General features: G+C 40.2%; 1 protein-coding gene across 17 annotated transcripts in view; it reads left to right on the top strand.

Annotated features, from left to right (window-relative positions):
* Positions 1-19,703, top strand: part of dmd (dystrophin) — a 222,171-nt gene that overhangs the window by 75,158 nt on the left and 127,310 nt on the right. For all 17 annotated transcript variants that reach the window (XR_014090847.1, XR_014090846.1, XM_081615481.1 and 14 more), the window contains exon 2: positions 11,291-11,352. Coding sequence is in view for 15 of the 17 variants with exons in the window: in XM_081615481.1 (XP_081471607.1) it covers positions 11,291-11,352 (62 nt within the window). In the remaining 2 variants the exon portion in view is untranslated. The remainder of the gene's footprint in view (positions 1-11,290; positions 11,353-19,703) is intronic.

The following is a 19,703-nucleotide window of genomic DNA, read 5'->3' as shown; positions in this document are numbered from 1 at the left end:
GGTTCAGAAATCACCTGTGTTTCTACTGTGGAGAGAGGAACCATCGCGCTCTTTGCTGTCCGTCAAAAGGACAGGCTCAGTAAAGCCCGGGGGGTCTTTGCTGAGCCCTATCCTCAGATCTCAGAACCCTCCACACAACCAGTGCACCATCAGATTTTCTGACTCTCCTGAAGGCAGGGAGGTTCCTGTTTTCATTGATTCTGGGGCTGATGCTGACTTTATTGATGTTAGCCTAGCACATGCGCTCGCCTTGGAGTTGGAACCTCTAGATAAACCACGTGAGATTTTTGCTATTGATGGGCATCTGATTGATCAAATAACCCACTGCACTAAGCCTGTGTCTGTACTGATTTCAGGAAATCACCACGACAGGATCACGTTTCTGCTGACCAGGTCTCCTGAGATCCCCGTGATTCTGGGACGCCCATGGCTAATCAAGCACAGTCCAGTCATCAATTGGCTCACGGGTGAGGTTCAGTCTTGGGGTTCATCTTGCTCCACTTCTTGTTTAAAGGAAGCCCCCATCATGGCTTCCCCCTGTGAGGTCAACCATGACTATCCAGATTTGTCTAAAGTCCCTAAGGTTTACCATAACCTGTGTGAGGTGTTTAACAAATCAAAGGCCACTTCTCTGCCTCCCCATAGAGAGTACGACTGTGCCATTGACCTCCGCCCTGGAACCACCCCACCCAGGGGCAGATTGTATTCCATTTCTGGTCCTGAAAGAGAGGCTATGGAGAAATACCTTTCCGATGCCCTCAAAGCAGGTCTTATAAGAAAGTCTTCCTCTCCAGCAGGTGCAGGATTCTTTTTTGTGGGCAAGAAGGATGGATCTCTTAGGCCCTGCATCGATTATCGAGGTCTTAACGAAATTACTGTCAAGAACAGGTACCCTCTACCTCTCATGACTTCTGCCTTTGAGCTTCTTCAAGGAAGTACTGTGTTTACTAAACTGGATCTGCGCAATGCCTACCATCTGGTCCGTATAAGGGAGGGAGATGAGTGGAAGACGGCTTTTAACACCCCTTCAGGGCACTATGAATATCTGGTCATGCCCTTTGGGCTCACCAATGCCCCAGCCGTTTTCCAGGCATTGGTTAACGATGTCTTAAGGGATATGTTAAACAGATTTGTTTTTGTATACCTCGATGACATTTTGATTTTTTCCAAGGATCTCCCCACCCACATCAAGCATGTTCGTGAGGTTCTTCTTAGGCTCCTCCAGAATAATCTATTCGTGAAGGCGGAGAAATGTGCTTTTCATCAGCCATCTGTATCCTTCTTGGGTTTTATCATTGCTCCTGGCAGGATTACCATGGATCCATCTAAGGTGGCAGCCGTCTTGGAGTGGCCCAAACCATCCAGTCGGAAGGAACTTCAACGGTTTCTTGGATTTGCCAATTTTTATCGCCGTTTTATCAAGGGTTATAGTTCAGTGGCTGCCCCTCTTCATCAACTCACTTCCACCAAGACTCAGTTCCAGTGGTCTTCAGAGGCAGAACATGTTTTTGGTAAGCTGAAAAGTCTTTTCACTTCTGCTCCCATTCTGCGTTTTCCTGATCCGTCTAACCCTTTTGTTGTGGAGGTTGATGCTTCAGATACTGGGGTTGGAGCCGTCCTGTCGCAACGGTTTGCAGATGATGCCAGGCTACATCCTTGTGCCTTTTTTTCTCGCCGGCTCTCTGCCTCCGAGAGAAACTACGACGTAGGAGACAGAGAGTTGTTAGCTATTAAACTAGCATTGGAAGAATGGAGGCACTGGCTGGAGGGGTCGGCACTTCCTTTTACTGTGTGGACAGACCATAAGAACTTGGAATACCTCAAGTCAGCCAGGAGACTGAACCCACGACAGGCTAGATGGGCACTGTTTTTTAGCAGATTTGACTTCACTCTGGCCTACCGACCTGGCAGCAAGAACGTCAAACCAGATGCCCTTTCAAGACTTCATCTGTCCTCTGTCTGCTCTTCTGATTCTGTTGACCATGACTACATCCTTCCCTCCAAGACCAGGTTAGCTCTAACCAGAATAGAGACCTTGCTCAGGAGGAGTCATCGGAAACAACCACCTCCAGCTCAATGTCCTGAGGGTCTTCTGTTTGTTCCTGAAGAGATGGTACCTAAAGTCCTTCAATTCTGTCATGGCTCTAAACTTTTCTGTCATCCAGGTATTACAAAGACTCTGGCTGTGGTCCAGTCAGGATTCTGGTGGCCCACTCTGAGAAAGGACACACGAGAGTTTGTTTTAGCATGTGTCACCTGTTCCAGAGTTAAGCCCTCCAGACGCCCCCAGCTGGTCTTCTGAGGCCTCTGCCGATTCCTCATCGACCATGGTCCCACATCTCTATGGATTTTGTCACCGGCCTGCCTCCCTCTCAAGGTAACACGGTACTCCTCACTGTGGTTGACAGGTTCTCCAAGATGACCCACCTCATTCCTTTACACAAGTTACCTTCAGCACCTGATCTCGCTAGTGTGATGGCTCGAGAGGTGTTCAGACTTCATGGCATTCCCCGCAACATTGTATCTGATAGAGGACCACAATTCATTTCCCGTTTTTGGAGTGAGTTTTGCACCCTTCTCGGCATTGAGGTCAGTCTTTCTTCAGGTTTTCACCCTCAGACGGATGGCCAGACAGAGAGGATAAATCAGGAAGTAGAGTCCAAGTTGCGCATCCTTTGCATGGACGCTCCTAGTCGCTGGTCCCAGAACTTACCTTGGGTTGAATATGCCATTAATGGATTACCATCGAGCTCCACAGGTCTGTCACCATTTCATGTCGTTTATGGCTATCAGCCGCCCATTCTCTCTGTTCAGGAGGGAGCCACCCAGGTCCCTGCTGCCCATTTATCAGCACGTCGCTGTCTCAGAGTTTGGAGAAGGGCCAGAGCTACTCTCTGCAAGACTTCTGCGGTTTATGCCAGGAATGCCAATCGCCACAGATCCCAAGCCCCGAGATACCTGGTCGGTCAGAGGGTGTGGTTATCTACAAAGGATCTGCCCATCAAGGTAGAGAACCGCAAGTTGGCACCCCGTTTTGTGGGCCCATTTCCTGTTACTAAGATTGTTAACCCAGTAGCGGTACGTCTCAAACTACCGCCTTCATTACGGGTACACCCCACCTTCCATGTCTCCAAGATCAAACCACTGATGTCATCCAGGTTGTGCCCTCCAGCCAGACCCCCTCCACCCCCCCGACTCATTGATGGGGCCCCTGCCTTTACTGTGAGGCGGTTACTGCGTTCCCGACGTTGGGGCCGTGGCATCCAATATCTTGTGGACTGGAAAGGTTATGGTCCTGAGGAGAGGTCCTGGGTTCCTTCTCGCCTGGTCCTGGACAAGGACCTTGTCCGCAAGTTCCACCGCCAGCATCCGGACCAGCCCAGAGGGGCGTCAAGAGCCGCCCCTTGAGGGGGAGGTGATGTCATGATTTCAGCCCTTCAGCTCCACCTTCAGTGGGCTGATTACTCATTACCCTCACCTGCTCTGTGCTGCTCCCTATTTAAACAGCTGCTCGTCACCAGCTCAGTGCGAGATCGTCTGTTGCCACTGTCACAGCTTTCAAGCCTTGTCCATGTTCCAAGTAGTCTACTGGTTTTCTGATCCTGCCTGTTTTTTGACCACTGATTTTGCCTTTTCCCTCTGCTCTGAAGATTGTGCCCTCCTGTTGCTGAACCCTGCCTGGTCCTGACCCTGCCTCCTGGTTGCCGTCTATTGGATTACCTTGCCTGAGAAACCCCCGTGCATGACCCTGGACTGTGTTAACGACTAGCCTCTGGTTTGTGGATTTTGTCCCTGTCATCTAGTTCCTCCCTGAGTCCCTGCGGCCCCCTCTGCCCTTTCACCCTACCCCCTCCAAGCTGGCTCCCCGACCCCGCTGGTTCCCCACTTCCTCACTCACCAGTGTGACCACTCCCTGTGGAACCCACCCCCTTCCCTTTATTTAGTAATAAACTTTTTGATCTGATCTCTGGTCTTGGCTGCGTTTTGGGTTCTGGCTGATTTTGCATACTCGTTACAAAAGCAAAGAAAAAAAAACAAAAAAACTTAAGTTAAATAATGTAAATAAAAAGTACACACACATTGTATCTATTTATTTTGGACCCATGGTATTCGAAACTTTCCTCTCCAGTTTTAAGAACGATTCCTACATACTCTGATATGCCTCAAACTGGCCATTTATTTTGTGAATAGTCTTTCGTAAGAGGCGGTCTCTGAAAGTGCTGTATACCGTTCTGTATAGGTAGGGATGTTTTGGCCTTTCCAGTGTCTTAATATAACTCGTCTTGCTGTGGTGAGTGCTATTTTTAACCATTGTGTTTTTTCAGTTTCTATTTGAACCTTGTAGTCTTAAGAAATTAAGGAGTCCCAATGTAGGTGTCAGGAGTAAGTTTGAATTAAGGATGCTGTTGATTTTTCCCATAACTTTCTGCCAATAAGAAGTTAGAATCGGGACACGTGAGGAACATATGAAGCAAGTTTCCTGGACTTTGTTTACATCGCTAGCAAATATCAGAGTTACTTATCTTCCTGACAACATTTCTGATTATTTTTGCATCTAATTGGGCAGTCAAATTATTGGACTTTCATCCCTACATGGTCAGTTTATTTCTAATATGGATCTTGATTCAAACACTGGTTTCTACACTTGTCTTAGTGTTTGACAGCTGAGTCAAAGTACAACGACTGAACTACCACAGTATCAGTTTTAAAGAAAGTAATTATTGATTCTCTTTTTCTAGAACCAACCCAAAACAAGTGTTTGTCTTTGAGGTTTTGCTGATTTTAATTTCAGTTTGTCTAGAAACACTTGAAACCGGACTGACGACTTTCAACTCGACTTCTAAGTTGGTAAAACACAAACTTGACTGGCTTTGACTCTTCTTAATTATGCATGGACATCCAAGTGTGTGAGTGATGGTGTGTGTGTGTGTGTGTGATCTCTGGCCTTATTATGTATGGTGGTAATTGACAGTGATGTCTCTGATTACTTTCCTTTCCTTCCTGCTGTCATTTTCTCACCCTTTCCCAGCTTTTCTTTTCTCTCTCTCTCTCCTCCCATCTTGTCATCTCTCCACGCCATTGTTCCTGCCTCGTGCGCCCTTCCCTCTTCCCTCCCTCTATCAGCCATCTCTCACTCCGCCTCCTGTCCCTCCATCATTTCCTCTCCGTCTCATCGCTCTGTAATGACCTGATCTGATTGGATTTGGTCTCATATTCCGTCTGTGGCTAATAACTGTGGCAGTTGCCAGGCAGCTGTGGCCAAAACAGTGACAAACATGACTTTTGCCACCGGGCTCCGCCGACAGCGGAGACAGATCACTTGTTTGCCCTCCCGGGGCTTCTGTGCTTGCACTTTCGCTGAGCTCCATTAGGACACTGACAAGCCTGTTAAGAGAAGCCCACATGATGGATCAGAAGGCTCGGATGATTTTATCCATCTACCACACACGGTGGAAATCTATTAGGAATGCATTTTAGGATGATAAAAACAGGTTGAGAATAATTATCAGGCAGATATATGACATTTAGCATCAGACTCTGTTAAGTATCTTTTTTTTTATTTAATGCCAATGTAGCTCTCTCTTTTCACGCTGGGAGCTCAACTGCAAACTTATAGGAAAGTGTTAAATAATGGCCCAACTTGATGAAACCCAACTGTGAGTCAGAGTTTCTCAAATGCAAATTGAGTCAAAGTGAGGGGGAAAAATTTTCTCTATATGTTCTCGCTATAAAGACGAACTTCTCTGCCTTTATTTTTGAAAGGGTGGTTTTGAAAAGTTCCTTACGTTCAGTTTTTCTCCTCTCATTTTATTTTCTTGTTTTTAATGAGTTCGGTTCAGGTTGTAGGTCGTAAAGCCGTCCCAATTACTGAACATCATTCAGACAGCGGGGATTCTGCGAGAGAGGACGCAGAGCTTTGTGTATCATGATCTTGGGGCAGCCTTGGCACAAATAAAATGTTTTTTTGTTTTTTTAAGTTCCTCTAGATGACATCTGTTTCCCCCCCACGTTCTCCATGCAATCGAATCAGGAATCTGTCAGAAAGCGAATATTTACGCGAATAATTACGCCGTAATTTCAGTTTGTTTGGGTAAAGACGCTGTTTGAAAGCTTTTGAAGCACTTGTTTATCCGGGAACATGAAAGCCGAGGCGGCGTCTTCTGTGTCGGTTAATTTCTGAGAAATATGCGAGTGCGTCGGTACATCACAAAGGGCCGATTCTGGGATTTTTACACAAATGAGAGGCTTTAGTTGGAAGTGTGTTTATATTTTACATTCTGTTGTCTGAGACTTCATCTGCATGCACAGGAATCCGTCTAACACCAGCCAAACAAACGCCACTAATTTACCGACAATGGCCTGAAAACAATGTGTTACAGTGAGTTTCTACTATTAGTTACACCTTTATGTGTTTCCATGTCGCTCCTTTCAAAAGTATTTATACCTGCTTAATTTACTTTACATCTTTGTCTCATCACAACCACAATACGAACAAACACAAAGTGAGAAGTTGAAGATTATAATTTTTTACAAGAAAAAATCTGAAATGTGCAGCATGTACTCTCGTTAATCCCAATTCAGACATAGTCCAAATGAGCAGACAGACTGACCAAGGGCAGCATTAATCAGAAAGGAGCTAAGACACCATGGAATAGTTACAATCTTTTAATCTATTTGAACAAGAATCTAAGTAAAGTATGTTGGCAAAGTGTGAAATAGTTTAAAGCATCTGACATACTGAAAATGTTGGAAATGTTCCCTTGAGATAATATTGTGTTTCTAGCACTTTTATGTACAAGCTACAAATGTTGTTGAGGTCGAGCCACCGATAGAAAATACATCTCTGTGACATTTGTTTCCTGTGGCCAGGTCTGTCACAATAATACATTTTGCTGGATGATAAATTGCGCCAGAAGTTATCGCGATAAACAATAATGATGTTTTGAGACCATTTTCAAGTAATAATACTGCAAGAACACATTCATACAGATCAATAAAGTTTAATTTCTGATTAACATTTACCACTGGAAGTGGAAGACATTTCAAATATTCAAAATAAACAAACAGAACAGAAACGACAAATAACCAAAACACCAGACTGAAGACTTTTATCATCCAGAATTTGGTAGAAAAACAGAAAAACTATAAATTATGCAAGTAAAAATGATTGAGTTTGTTTTAATTTCTCATGGAATTAATTAATTTATTGATTATTGTGGCAGGCCTACCTGTGGCAACTTTTCTTACAAGTCACATGGGAAGTTGCCCAGGGCGATCCTTAGAAGGATGAGTGCACCAGATACACATCAGATCAAGTTTTCTGTTTCATTTCTGTTCAGTCAGTGGAGAGTTGACCCCTCCCCTACTTGTTTCTTATAATAGAGAAACTTTGTGCAGAAGTAGACATGTTGTTATTCTGCCTCAGATTTCCTCTATTTTAACTGGTTATTAGAGAAAAGCGAGATTAAACATGTTTATTTTTTTTCCTGAATTGCTCTTTTATACATCACAAAACCACAAGTGCTGCTTATAATAACAAAGTCAAGAAACCTTGAAAAGTTTTTCTTTTATTACTCAGCCTGAATGTCTTTGCAGAAACTTTTGTTGTGCTTACAGCCGCTCCAAGTTTCAGTAACAAAACAGTTTAAATAGACTATTGATCTTGTGTCTCTCCCTCACCTCTGGTGTCCGTCTGGTTGCTTCTGGCTGTTCCCACTAATTCTCAACGCCTCGGCTTTTCTGACAACACACACAATGCTAATTCACACACAGAGCCACCGTGTTCTGTGGCTTTACAGCAGTGAGCTTCCTGCCTTCCTCAAAATATTGGAAATTCCCAACTGTACTGGATGATCTAATGCAGTCCAAAACAATTAACAATAAAAACTTCTGTAAGTTTAGACATTTCTGGCACTCCTTAATACATTTGAAGGAGACGTTGAAGTTTTATTTAGGTTGGATTGCAGTCTGCCATCTAGAGGTGAAAGCCAGCGAGTCAAAAATGATCTGATCAAAGTTTTTTGGTGCGTCTCGTAAGTGCAAAAAACCAAGAGAGGAAGAAACCAACACTCCACATCACCCTGAATTAGAGATATGGACTTATAAGTAAACAGCCTTAACATTTTACAACAATAATTCATGGCATTTGTTATGATAACAATAAAAAATAATCATTAAAAAAATTATAGTTTTAACACAAATCCTGGTGAAATATCATTGAACAGACTACTTTACTTCACTAATTGCATAAAGTGTTGCAGTTTAACTGCAGTAACAAGTGATATTGTCAAATATACTTTTTTAATTGAGGTTCTTATTAAACCAGCACTGGAAAAGGAGAGACATGTTTCAAACCGTAAAAATAGCAATCCCAACAACACTGCCAGCTTTTTAGGTTTATTGTTCTGTTAAATCTGAATTCTTATTATAGATTTTTATTTCTACAATAACAATAAACTGTATAATTACCCATTTCTACCCTGAACTCAGAACCCTGCCATTGTTAAACTTGGAATTGGCAGCATGATGCTGTGCTTCTGAGTTAACGGGGAAGAAGAACAAGAACACATGAAACTAAGGGTTGAAGTTTAACTAACAATATATTAAAAACTTTACTCTTTACTCTTAGAGAAAAAAAAGCAATTATTTTATAATAAATAAAATGAGATTTTTGCTTCTCTTGAAAAGAATCCTGCTGATTTTGTGTTGTAGGTTCTCGTCTCTCTCTGGGCCGCACAGCTCCACTTGTGGAACGTCGTCACGTATTCTGAGTTAGACCGGGGTGAAAAGTTCACCTCTATTGATTTGAGAGAAAATGTGGAGAAGAAACTGAAATTGTATAAATGAAGTGAAATCTGTTGCTTTGTAGTTTGGGGTCAGGAGGGTATGCTTTTGAAAAACTGAGGTTCCTCTAAAAGAACCCCACTAAGAGCAGACAAACTTTTCTTTACTGTCTCATCCATTGTCTTCTATTTATTGGCTCCATTTCACATGTAGTTTTATTTCTTGTTTAGGATATTTTTTAATTATTTTGCTGTACACATCCTTTTCTGACCAGGTGGATATATGTCTGAGTCAGAATTTTGTGTCTGAGTCAGAATTGTGTGTGCGCGGCAGCGGCGTCTCACACGCCTCTCAATGCGTGACCTGTTAATTAAAGGAGAAGTTTCATTATCAGCTTCATTAGCCGGCGCGGGTCCAGAGTCGGCGCTCCCAATCGCAAATACGCTCAGAGACTTCCGGTTAACTGAGCCGCTGTAATATGAACCTGATGTTGTGTTTCCAGATGAGGGTGTAATCTGTCCTCCCTCATAATGAGAAGCGAGCCTAGGGCCTGTTAAATGGCCGAGGAGTTGTTGTCATTCCCATTAAAGGACAACTTTGATTTCACCCTTTTAAACGTTGATCACATTTCCCCAAGAACAAAAATGCAAAAAACAACAAAAAAGAAAAGTTGAGAATGAGAGTTCATTTCTTAATTTTTGCTTTAAACTCTTCTTCTCACAAATGCATTTTAATTTAATTTAAGACGGAGAAAGAGTTGCAACCTTGAGCTTTTTTTTGGAAACCAATTAAAGTGGGAAATGCTCGGCTGTTTGTCAACAGGTCTGTTTGAGACAGCTGACATTACCGATGAATAAAAATAAGGAAAATAATTAACATTTTAACAAAATGAGCTACTTTAAAAAAAACAAAAAAACACTGGTTGGTGAATTTATCTAAGCAGCTTGATACTGCTCTGCTGTGAGAAATAACTCAACTAATTGCATAATAAATTAAATTGAGCTTCATAATTTCCATCATGATGAAATGTTTTGGAGGACAATTCTGTTCATAATCCATTTCATTCATGAATTTTCAACATTTTTATTGTTTTTGTTGTTTTAGATATTTAAAATATTTAGTGTTCTCTACAAAACGTTTATTGGTCGTTCACCAATAAATAATTGATAATTATTCTGATTAATATAATGACATTGAAAATAGTCTCAAGACAACAATATTATCAATTGTCGCAGTTATTACTGGGACAATTTATCATCTAGAAAAATGTATTGTGACAGGCCGAACTTTGTGGGGATTTTATGTCACGAAACAATAAAATATACTGCATAAAATCAATTCAGGTTTTTTTTTAATGTTTTGTATTAAAACATCTTAAAACATCGTTTCTACATATAATCATAATCATTTATATTAGTTATTTTTCCAAAGTTTCACATAACAAAAAAAAAAAGCTTTCTTCCATGGAAACTACATTTTGTATTGATGACAAAAAGTTTTCTTATTAGATGAATTCATTTGGAGATTAAGTGGCACACAGGTGAGCTGTATTTGCTAATGAGTTGACTTGATGTTTTCTTTAGGGGAATTAGATTGAAGGGGTTCAATAAACACTTTTTCAGATTTTTATCAGCAAAATTCTTTTCCCTTCACCTGAGCTATAAGCTACTTTTTTTTGGTCTGTCAGATGAATTTCTAACCTGAAGTTTAAGTTAAATCGTTTTGGAAAAACTCCTGCATTTTCGAGCAAGACCCAGATAAGAGGGTTTAGAGTAATGAGCTAAATCCAGACTGATCTGCTCCTTTTCTCTATCATTTCAGTCTTGCCGATACTCAAGGTTGGGTTTCTGACAGGCTGCTCTGGAAACCAGCTGTAAGGATTACACCAGCTCCTCTCCGAAGGGAAGTTTTTTCTCTTCTCTGAAACCACTAGCCGTTCACGTTAGCCGCCGCCGCCGCAGCTCGGTGTATTTAAAAACGGGGGAGAAGAGACAGCGGTTCATCACAATTTTAAGATTTATCAAGGGGGAACGAGGTTGGCTCGAACCGCTTTACTTAAAACCTCCGTCTTTGTTTTTACCCGGTTCTGTTTGATCTCCCAACAAAAGAAGGCCTCCTGTCGGGAGGTAAACACTTTTTGGCAGCTCCGTTAGAGCTTTGATCAGAGGCCGTCACTGAAGGAGCAGGTGATGGCGAAGCCTCAGCAGCAGCTGTGAGCGCCAACGTCAGGATGCTGCGTGGTCTGAGCGCTTCCTCATTCCAGTCTGCAATGCCCACACCCACCCAGCCAGCCAGCGACGGCCTAGGAGTGGGCCGCTGATTGATGGGATGAGGATGCAATTAGCCCTGAGCAGGATTAGAAGAGTCTCTCATCATGCTGGGCACCATGTTGCTTTGCTTCCGTAGAGAAGTTTGGATAGTCCGAAGAACGCTTATGAAAGCATTGTTAGTATTTCTGTGTGCTTTTTCTGTTTTGACGGTCTTGCGTTTTTGTTTGTCCATCCAGATGAAAGAGAAGACGTTCAGAAGAAGACTTTCACAAAATGGGTCAACTTGCAGTTGTGTAAGGTAAGAGACGTGGTTTGTGTTCTGGATTTCACACCGGGGGCGGGATGGGGAGTCCAAAATCTAATATGTTTGATCCAAAACCCATTGAAATTCTCCAGACAAACCTTAATGTTTATTAAGGACTGCAACAAATGTTACAGTAATCGATTATTTTGTTGATTAATGTGATAAATGAGATTAAAAAAAGGGAAGCTTATTCCAAAGTGGCCCAGTCAAAGTCCAGCCCTCAATCTAATTGAGATCTATCCAGGTTGAGTTATTTTGCAAAGATAAGCCACTAGTTGTTGCGCTGAATTTAGAGGCATCAGAGTAAAGGGGCACTGAATAAATGCATAGCACACTCTTCAAATTACTTTTAAAATGTTTTTGAAAACCATGCATTGTTTTCTTTCTATTTCATTTTGAGATTTTGATATGAAAATGTTTGAATACTTGTGTGAGGGACCGTGCTGCTCAGAGTAACCAGGTAGTTTTCTACCCTTTTGTCTTTATGTTGTTGTATACAAACTAAAACCTCTAGTGCTTAATTGGACAAGGCTGATATGGACGGCTGTAGTTGGTCCATTTTGTCTGAAGCAGGATTCACACCAAAACACACACCGCATCGTTTTTATCACTCTGTACTCTCTTCAGTGACTCTCGGGGCCCCGTTCCATGTTTTTGTTTTCATTCATTTCCTCCCACTTTCAAAGGCAAATAAACAGGAGGGAAGGGTTTGTTGTTCTTAATGCCGAAAGCATCTTTTCTGCTGCTTTCATCCTTTCAGCCAAGCTGTTTCCTTTGGTCTCGAAGCGACAAACAATTTGAGCGTTTCCCTTTACGCCGCTCAAAGGTTATTCCCTCCACGTCCATCTTCTCTTTAGAGTCGTGTCAGTAATGCTGGGCTGCAGCAACACCAATGAGCAGCACGAGGCTGGCTTGCTTTAGAGAGGGGCTATCTACAGAGCTGAGTAATATTGTTTTTTTTTTTCTTTTTCAATTAAAAGCGACAAGTTCTGATGCTATGATGCACTTTGGGTATTTATTATCTAAATAATCAGAGTCCTGTCTCTTTAAAGAATCCATGTGATGGCTGCTGAAGAATCCCATCAGCTAGCTAGGTAGCTAGCTAGCCAGTCATGTCTGCTAGCTTTTAAATATTTGGTGGAAATCAGGTGGAAATTTACTGAAGATCTTTTTGCTTTTTGTGCCAATTCAGATATGCTTTTGGGTAAAAAAGCAAAAAAAAACAACAAAAAAAACATTGCTCTTTTTTTTGGTAAACAATGTAAATGGCAGATGTTACCGGAACATTAGAGCTAACCCCAAAACACAGACAGTCATGTACTTCAAGGACAGATTGTAAACAAGAGTTTACTTTTTGCCAGTTTCCTTATGAGACATATTTTGTTGAGTTCAACTCTAAAGCATTTTAAATGGATATTTTCTTTTACAATATTGGAATATTAAAATATTAAATATCCTGTAAAATCATTTGTGTTCCACTGAAGCACTTTATTGCATTTGTTCAACTTGAATAACTAAAGTAAATGTGGACCTCTGGCTGTTTGTTGAATTGTTTTCATTTACTCCATAAATACATACTTTTTTGGAAAAAGTGGAATTCAGAACAATAAACACGGATAATGTGGAAATAATAAAGGAGAACTTTGTCTTCTAGTATTTATGAAAGATAAATAATGTCCTGCAGCACATTCATCTTGTGCTTTTTGTTTTCACAAATGTCTGAAGAATTGCTTGTGTGTCGGGCATACATACCGATGCATTAGTCCACTTTCTATTTTCAAAGTTGATTACAAGGTTTTTGAGGTGTGCCGTTGCCATGGTTATTGAGATTTATGAGCATGTGTGCACATTTTGGCTTGTGTGGCTGTCGTTGTGCATTTAAATGTGTAAGCAAGTAATTCATTTGCTATCAGCCTCGTCTTTTTATCCTTTTCCTTTCGTTCCTTTCCTCCATCAGCTTCATTTATTCTACTTTCTGATTTCATTTACATCCATGTTTTAGGATTTTTATCTCGTCTCCTTTTCCTTTTTCCTCATTTGCAATTAGATCTGCTCTCTCCGTGTGTAAAGCCCTGTTAGGTCGGATATATGTCCCGTGGAACAAGAAACTGCAGAAGAAAACAGTGTGAAGATTAAGAAAATCCTCCGAGTTTCTCTATTTAATTAATTCGATTTTCCACTCTATCCAAAATGTGACGTGTATAGTAGAACTGTGGGAAAAAAATGGAGATGTCCTGATAAAAGCTTTTTAAAATGATCGGTGTTACATCTTTACATCTGTGCATACCCGTATGTGCGGAACCAGTTTTTAAAAATCATGGTCATATTTTTTCTTGAACTGAAGAATCTGAGATCACACATCGTCCAAACAGCGGTCGGTAGATAAGACGAGAAAATATGCAATGCTACATTGATGAGAATGAGACATTTTCAGGAAAACAAATCTCAAATCTAATTTGAATAGATCTGTAATAAATGAAAAGCAATTCAGCCCCATTAACTATTTTGTGTTTCCACAAACAGATTTCTAACCGGCGTGATGAAAAGTCATTATCAGCAATTTCTGTCAACATTACAAAATTTTATCCATTAGGATGTAGGATTGCAAGTCTTTTAAAAATGTCTGACTCTCTTGCTGATTTATTCCTATGGGGGGAATATTTTCAAATGTTCTTTAAAGAATATTTCCAAATTCATTTATTTTAAATAAAACATTTTTTAGAAGAGAGACATTGCAGAAGTATTTTAGTTTCTGTTGACCCCGACCTTTCTGAAACTGTTCAGTTAATTCCTAGTTTATCACTCTTTTCTAAGTCTAAAAACTATGGTATGAATTCCTAAACCAGCACAGTTAACTCTCCATTCGGCTGTAACAAAAATATAGTTGGAATTTTTAACACCAGTAAACCATAACTTAGAACATTTTAGCATAAAATCTTAACTTTTGGTAACATTAGGGTTTCTCCTATTGTATTACAAGCCTGGCAGCCTGCCAGGCTTTGCTTTCAATTATCATTGTATTTTAGCCATTTTAGTTCTGAGAAAATGGCTATAAAATATCAACCTATTCTATATTTACAGTAAAACTGCTCAACTACTACTGAATTGTTGGTATCATTGATTATTAGTATCAATAATAGGTTCAGTAGGAGGCATTATAGGTTTATTTCTTGAATGGGCCTTGTGATTTTACAGAACACTCTCAATCAACTGAGTCTGAAGAACTGCATTTATACAATAGACTAAAATCTAATTAATTTTTCCATAAGTCAATTTAAAAAGTAGAGCTTCTATTTTATGTAGATGTATTAGACACAGATTGGTTCTATTGGAAGCCATAATGATTATGGTTTACAGCTAATAAAAACACCAAATTCAGCTTCGCAGAACTGCTTTATAAGACTGTCAAAGGTATTGATTCAGAAATGAATGGTCTCTTTGCTTCCACTGGCTTCATTTAAACACTTCGCTGATCCTGAGAATATGTAATTCTCAGCACTTTCTGGCTAAAAGCGACAGAAACCAATTCATTTGTCTAACTATTGTTCAAGTTTATAGAACTGCTGGAACCTTCCACAGACCTGTGCCTTGTAGGAATGTATAATTACTCTACAGAGACAACTTGATGACTTCATAAAAGCCACTGAAGCTTTTACTACTCATATGCAGTACAGGAAAAAGTTTCTTATAGTTTTGTTATCAACCTAATAACTCAGATCTTAAAACAAATGTAAAGTTAAATTGAATAATAGACAAATATTTTCAAATGAGGATTCATTTGTCTAGGGTTGCTTTGCCATTTCCTGACCAAAACAACTCACCATAACTATTGAAATTCTGTTCTCTTGCATATAATCATAATAGAGAATGTCTCATAACACCTTCAAATGCATCCAAAGAAAGTAGAATTAAAGTTTTAAAATTGCGTAGTGTATCTCTAAACAGGCTAGTTTTTCTTGGATGATTCTCTGCCAAGCGCAAACTGATCTCAAGTTATTGACACTTTGCTGCTAGCATTGAGCTCGTAGACTTTCTAATCCTGGATTTGTCACAAAGAATGAGTCTCTGGACTGCTCTACCGGGGTTGACTTAAAGTGACCTATATAGTGTGGACAAAACAAACCCTGTCCAGGCATGAGCAGCACAGTGACAGACAGCTGAGGAACCGGCTCCAGGGCGACCAGCAGGGCACATTGAACCCAAACTCTGACGGGCGAGCTTACGTAATGCCAGCTCACCCAATTATGCCTCCATCCAGCAGAGTCTGAGGCCGTCAACATATTCCAGCCTTAAGCGCCGTGCCTTCCTGCCGTTTGAACAGCTTTACTTTTGTTCTTCGCCTTTTTATCCTCTCCAAAACGAAGACTGAGGAAAAAGACAAGACGGAGACGGGCAGAAAGGTGAACTGGAAAGGAAGAAGACATTGCCCTCATCAATCGAGACTTGTTAAAGTGCGAGTGTTTGAGACAGCAGAGGGGACCAAGTCACATAATAGAGGTGAAAATGAAAGGGACAAGAGTGCAAATCGGTGGAGAAGTGAAAAAGAGGGTTAATTAGTGTAAAACGATCAGATTTAGACAAAGGACGGAGTGAAGGAAGGCTGACGGGAAGAGGTTAGGGTTAATAAAAACGGATAGGTGGAGAATATGCTGGCAGCAAGTTTGATTTGTGTTATTTGCTCCTTAATGAGTCATAAAATCACGCACCCAAGGAATATGAAACGGTTTGTTTTTAGATAAGGCACTCCATCCGGTTGTCTGGTATTTCCAACTATTATTGCTTTTTCATAAGGAACTGACTGCAGTTTAGTTTCCGCAAATATAATGTAGATGCACTGATCCACTTTTTTCTCCTTCTGAAACTGATATCTGAGGTTTAGCTTTAGCCGATACCGATCCGATACAGAAAAAAAGAGCTGAATTGACTTTAAATGTTTTTTTTTAAATAGATGTAAATGTACTGAATTACAAATTAATTTGATAACTCTGAATCAGTACAGCACACTTAAATACATTAAAAGCTTCATAAGCTACAAGCATGTAAAAAAAAAACTTTAAATCTTTCAGTCAGTGGAATTAAAAGTCTAACAGCGAATGTACAATAAATAATAGAGAAACTGAAACTGACAGGGACAATAGGTTGACTACCTTGGTCAAACATGTACTTTTTTCAAATGGTTCAGAAAGTTAAATTAGGAATTCTAAATATATCAAATAATTTTTTCCATACCCGATCTAGAATTTTTTTCAATACCGATAAATATTAATATTGAATATTGCCTCTCCTTATGTCCAGGAGTGAATTAGCTAATACGCAGTGGCGCAACTACACATTATTCAGGTGGATGCGAAAACATAGATCGGCGCCCCCCACCCCCGACCGAGGGAAGGAACGTCAAGGTGAAGGAGCGACGCTCACTCAGCCCCCCCCCCCCCCGAGGCGACGATACGTGAAGGGTAAAACTCGCTACGTGCGCGAGGTGAAGGAGGGTAAGGCGCGCCAAAAGTGTACGGGAAAACGTCATCGGCGCGCCGCCCCCTCCAGACGGGGTTTTGGCGCCCCCTCTGGTGCTGCGCCCCTATGCGTTGCATACCCTGCATACCCACTTTTTGCGCCACTGCTAATACGTGATACTTTTGATACTTTTCCTGATTTTATTTCCTGATTTTATATATAAAAAAAAAAAAATATATATATATATATATATATATATATATATATATATACATACTGTATATATAAACCTCCGAAATACTGTAAAAAATTAGACCTTGCATTGAACTGGTGAGATAAGCTGAAACAAAGATTCCCTCTATTCTGGTCCCTCTGTTGGGCTTTTTTCTTTCTTTCTTCCCAGTTTGTGTATTCCTGTCTTGGTTCCATTGACTTTGTGCCTTTTCCTGTCTTCCATTTCAGTGGACATGTTAAATGTCTCAAAGAATGGCTGCCTCACACAGCAAAATTACATTTGACACTGTGTTTCTTTCAGTAGAGCATGTCTCTGTTTTAGTGCAGGTTCTTGTACTGTGTGTTTATTTTGTTTTGTTTTTTCTTTTATTGTCAGGCACAAACTTTAATCTGTTTTCTTTTTTTGTGTACATTTTATTAACAGAAAATATACAGAACAATTAAGCGGAAGGAAAACGATACACGGTTTTCCTAATTTGCACTTCCTGAAACTGACATTTTTACCTCCTTTTTCTTTGCAAAACAGCTTAAGCTCAGTAATATTGGATGAACACAGGTTGTTGACCTCTTGGATGATTCATATTCATGTTCTAACAAAGCTCTGAGACCGCAGCAGAACAGCTGGATTTATACTGAGATCAGCTGGATTTACTACACTGAAAAAGAAAGCAGGTGATCCAACTTAAATATGTTGTGTGGATAGGTAACAAGGAATCAAATTAAGTTTATGCAATTTAAGTTTATCAAGTTGTCAAGTTAAACATGTAGTAAATTTGACAAACTTCAGTCAAAGACTTGTGACCAATTAACACATTTTATTTCTAGTTGGAGCTCAGTTCTCTTTTTTTCAGTGTAATTTGACATAAAGGAGGAGGAGTCGTGCCTCGAAGGCGGAGCTAGGTCCACCCAGGTGTTTTGCACAGCTTGAATGGTTGCCAAGGGCAATTAAAGGATTTCTCAAACATGCATGATAGAATCAAAACACTGCAGATACATGATTTACATCTAAAAAAAAACAACATTATTTTACTTAGTCTAGGATTTTCTTAGTGGGGTTCACACTACATATGCCACACTTTTCAGGTTTGTTTTTGCAAAATGTTGAAATATTAGCATACATTTCCTTTTAACTTAATCCAGTCGACTCTTGCAGCATCAGCCTCTTTTCAGCTCTTATGTAATGAACAGAACTACAGTAAGTCAGTTTGTGCAAGAAGAATGTAGCGAATTAGCATTTATTTACTCCTTATCTTATGATTTCCCTCCTAATTTTCTTGTTCCCCTCACTTCATTGAAATTTTGTTTGTCCAACTTCAGGAAATTAACATAAAAGTGCAAAATTAAAAAAAAAGAAGCAAAAAAAACATTACAGCTAGGAAGAGATTTTATAGCTGTAGGATTATAAATAAATGTTTGCTAAAACTAAGCAGGAGAACCTCTTGTCAAAGAACCAGAAGTTCCTTTAGTTTTTTTTAGTCATTAAATCCCGTCTCACATATAACGGATTCAGGATTCTCCTGGCTGACCTGCTGCGGTTCTGCTATGCATTGTGAAGAACAAATCAGCTAGAACAGATTTTTTTTCCCTCTCCTCCCTCCCTGTGTCTCTTTTCTCTGCTTGCTTTTGTAAATAAGCTGTGTAATCATAACGTGCCCTGCAGCAATACTTTCTGGTGGTAATTTACCAAATCAGACTCTGAATCCTGCATTCATTTTCCTTTCTCTTTTTTTTCACCCTCAATTTTGCATGCTGTGAATATGTAGCTTAGCTGTTCTGCCAAGCTGTAAAATCAACGCTGAAACTTGTGATTAATCTCCAAAGTCATTCAATCTGCAAATACGCGAGTTCAGGAAGCAACGGTACGACCTTTGACTCATACCGACAGCGATGGTGGAGGACGTGTCGCTCCGTCGACGGACGGGAAATCTATCTGAAGTGAACAGTTAGCATAATTTCAGGCTGGGGAAAGTGAATGATTGGCCCTCGTGCTCGTTAAAGTTTACTGCTGCGGCCGTGAGACGAACGACGCTGATGAATCTCATTGGTTCCTGCTTCCTGATGCTGATTGCTTATCTCAACCTGCAGCGCCGCTCACCCCGGTGATTATCTGAGGTCGCATCTTGTTTTATTGAACAGTTGCCGTTGTTGACATTCATTGCACATCAGTTCCCCTCGTCTCATTTCTGATAGCTTGCCTCATTACCTATGCGTTTTAGTTCATCAGTGTGAAATATGTCTTGTTTGGAACAGCTGACCAAAATAATTACAATGCAATTCTGATTGAAATTATATAAGCAGGAGAGAAATAAGTGTGGAAGGTTTAGCTTTAAAATCAAACGTGTCATGCTAAGGCTTTAACTGTGTTAAACAAAAGCAGAGCTACAACATATTCTATATCCACTAAGTAGAAATATTTGAGATGTTCCTTTGAAACATTTAGAGCCAGCAATAGAGACGAGGTCCTATAAAATAGAGACGAGGTCCTATAATTTAAAAGGGACAAAAAATATATCATATTCTGTTAAAGCTAAGCACACAACGGTCACTATTTTATGAAATATGCTGAAGATAAGAGAGAAGGTAAAAAAGCTTCATCTTCAGTGTTTTGTCCTTTAACGTCATTTCAAGCAGGGATACAGTGTTCCCATTTTTTTCCC

This window comes from Poecilia reticulata, chromosome 2 (assembly GCF_904066995.2).
Source record: "Poecilia reticulata chromosome 2, P_reticulata-male-v2, whole genome shotgun sequence".
Taxonomy (NCBI): domain Eukaryota; kingdom Metazoa; phylum Chordata; class Actinopteri; order Cyprinodontiformes; family Poeciliidae; genus Poecilia; species Poecilia reticulata.
Note: the sequence above shows the minus strand (reverse complement) of the source record. Positions and strands in the feature narration are given on the sequence as shown.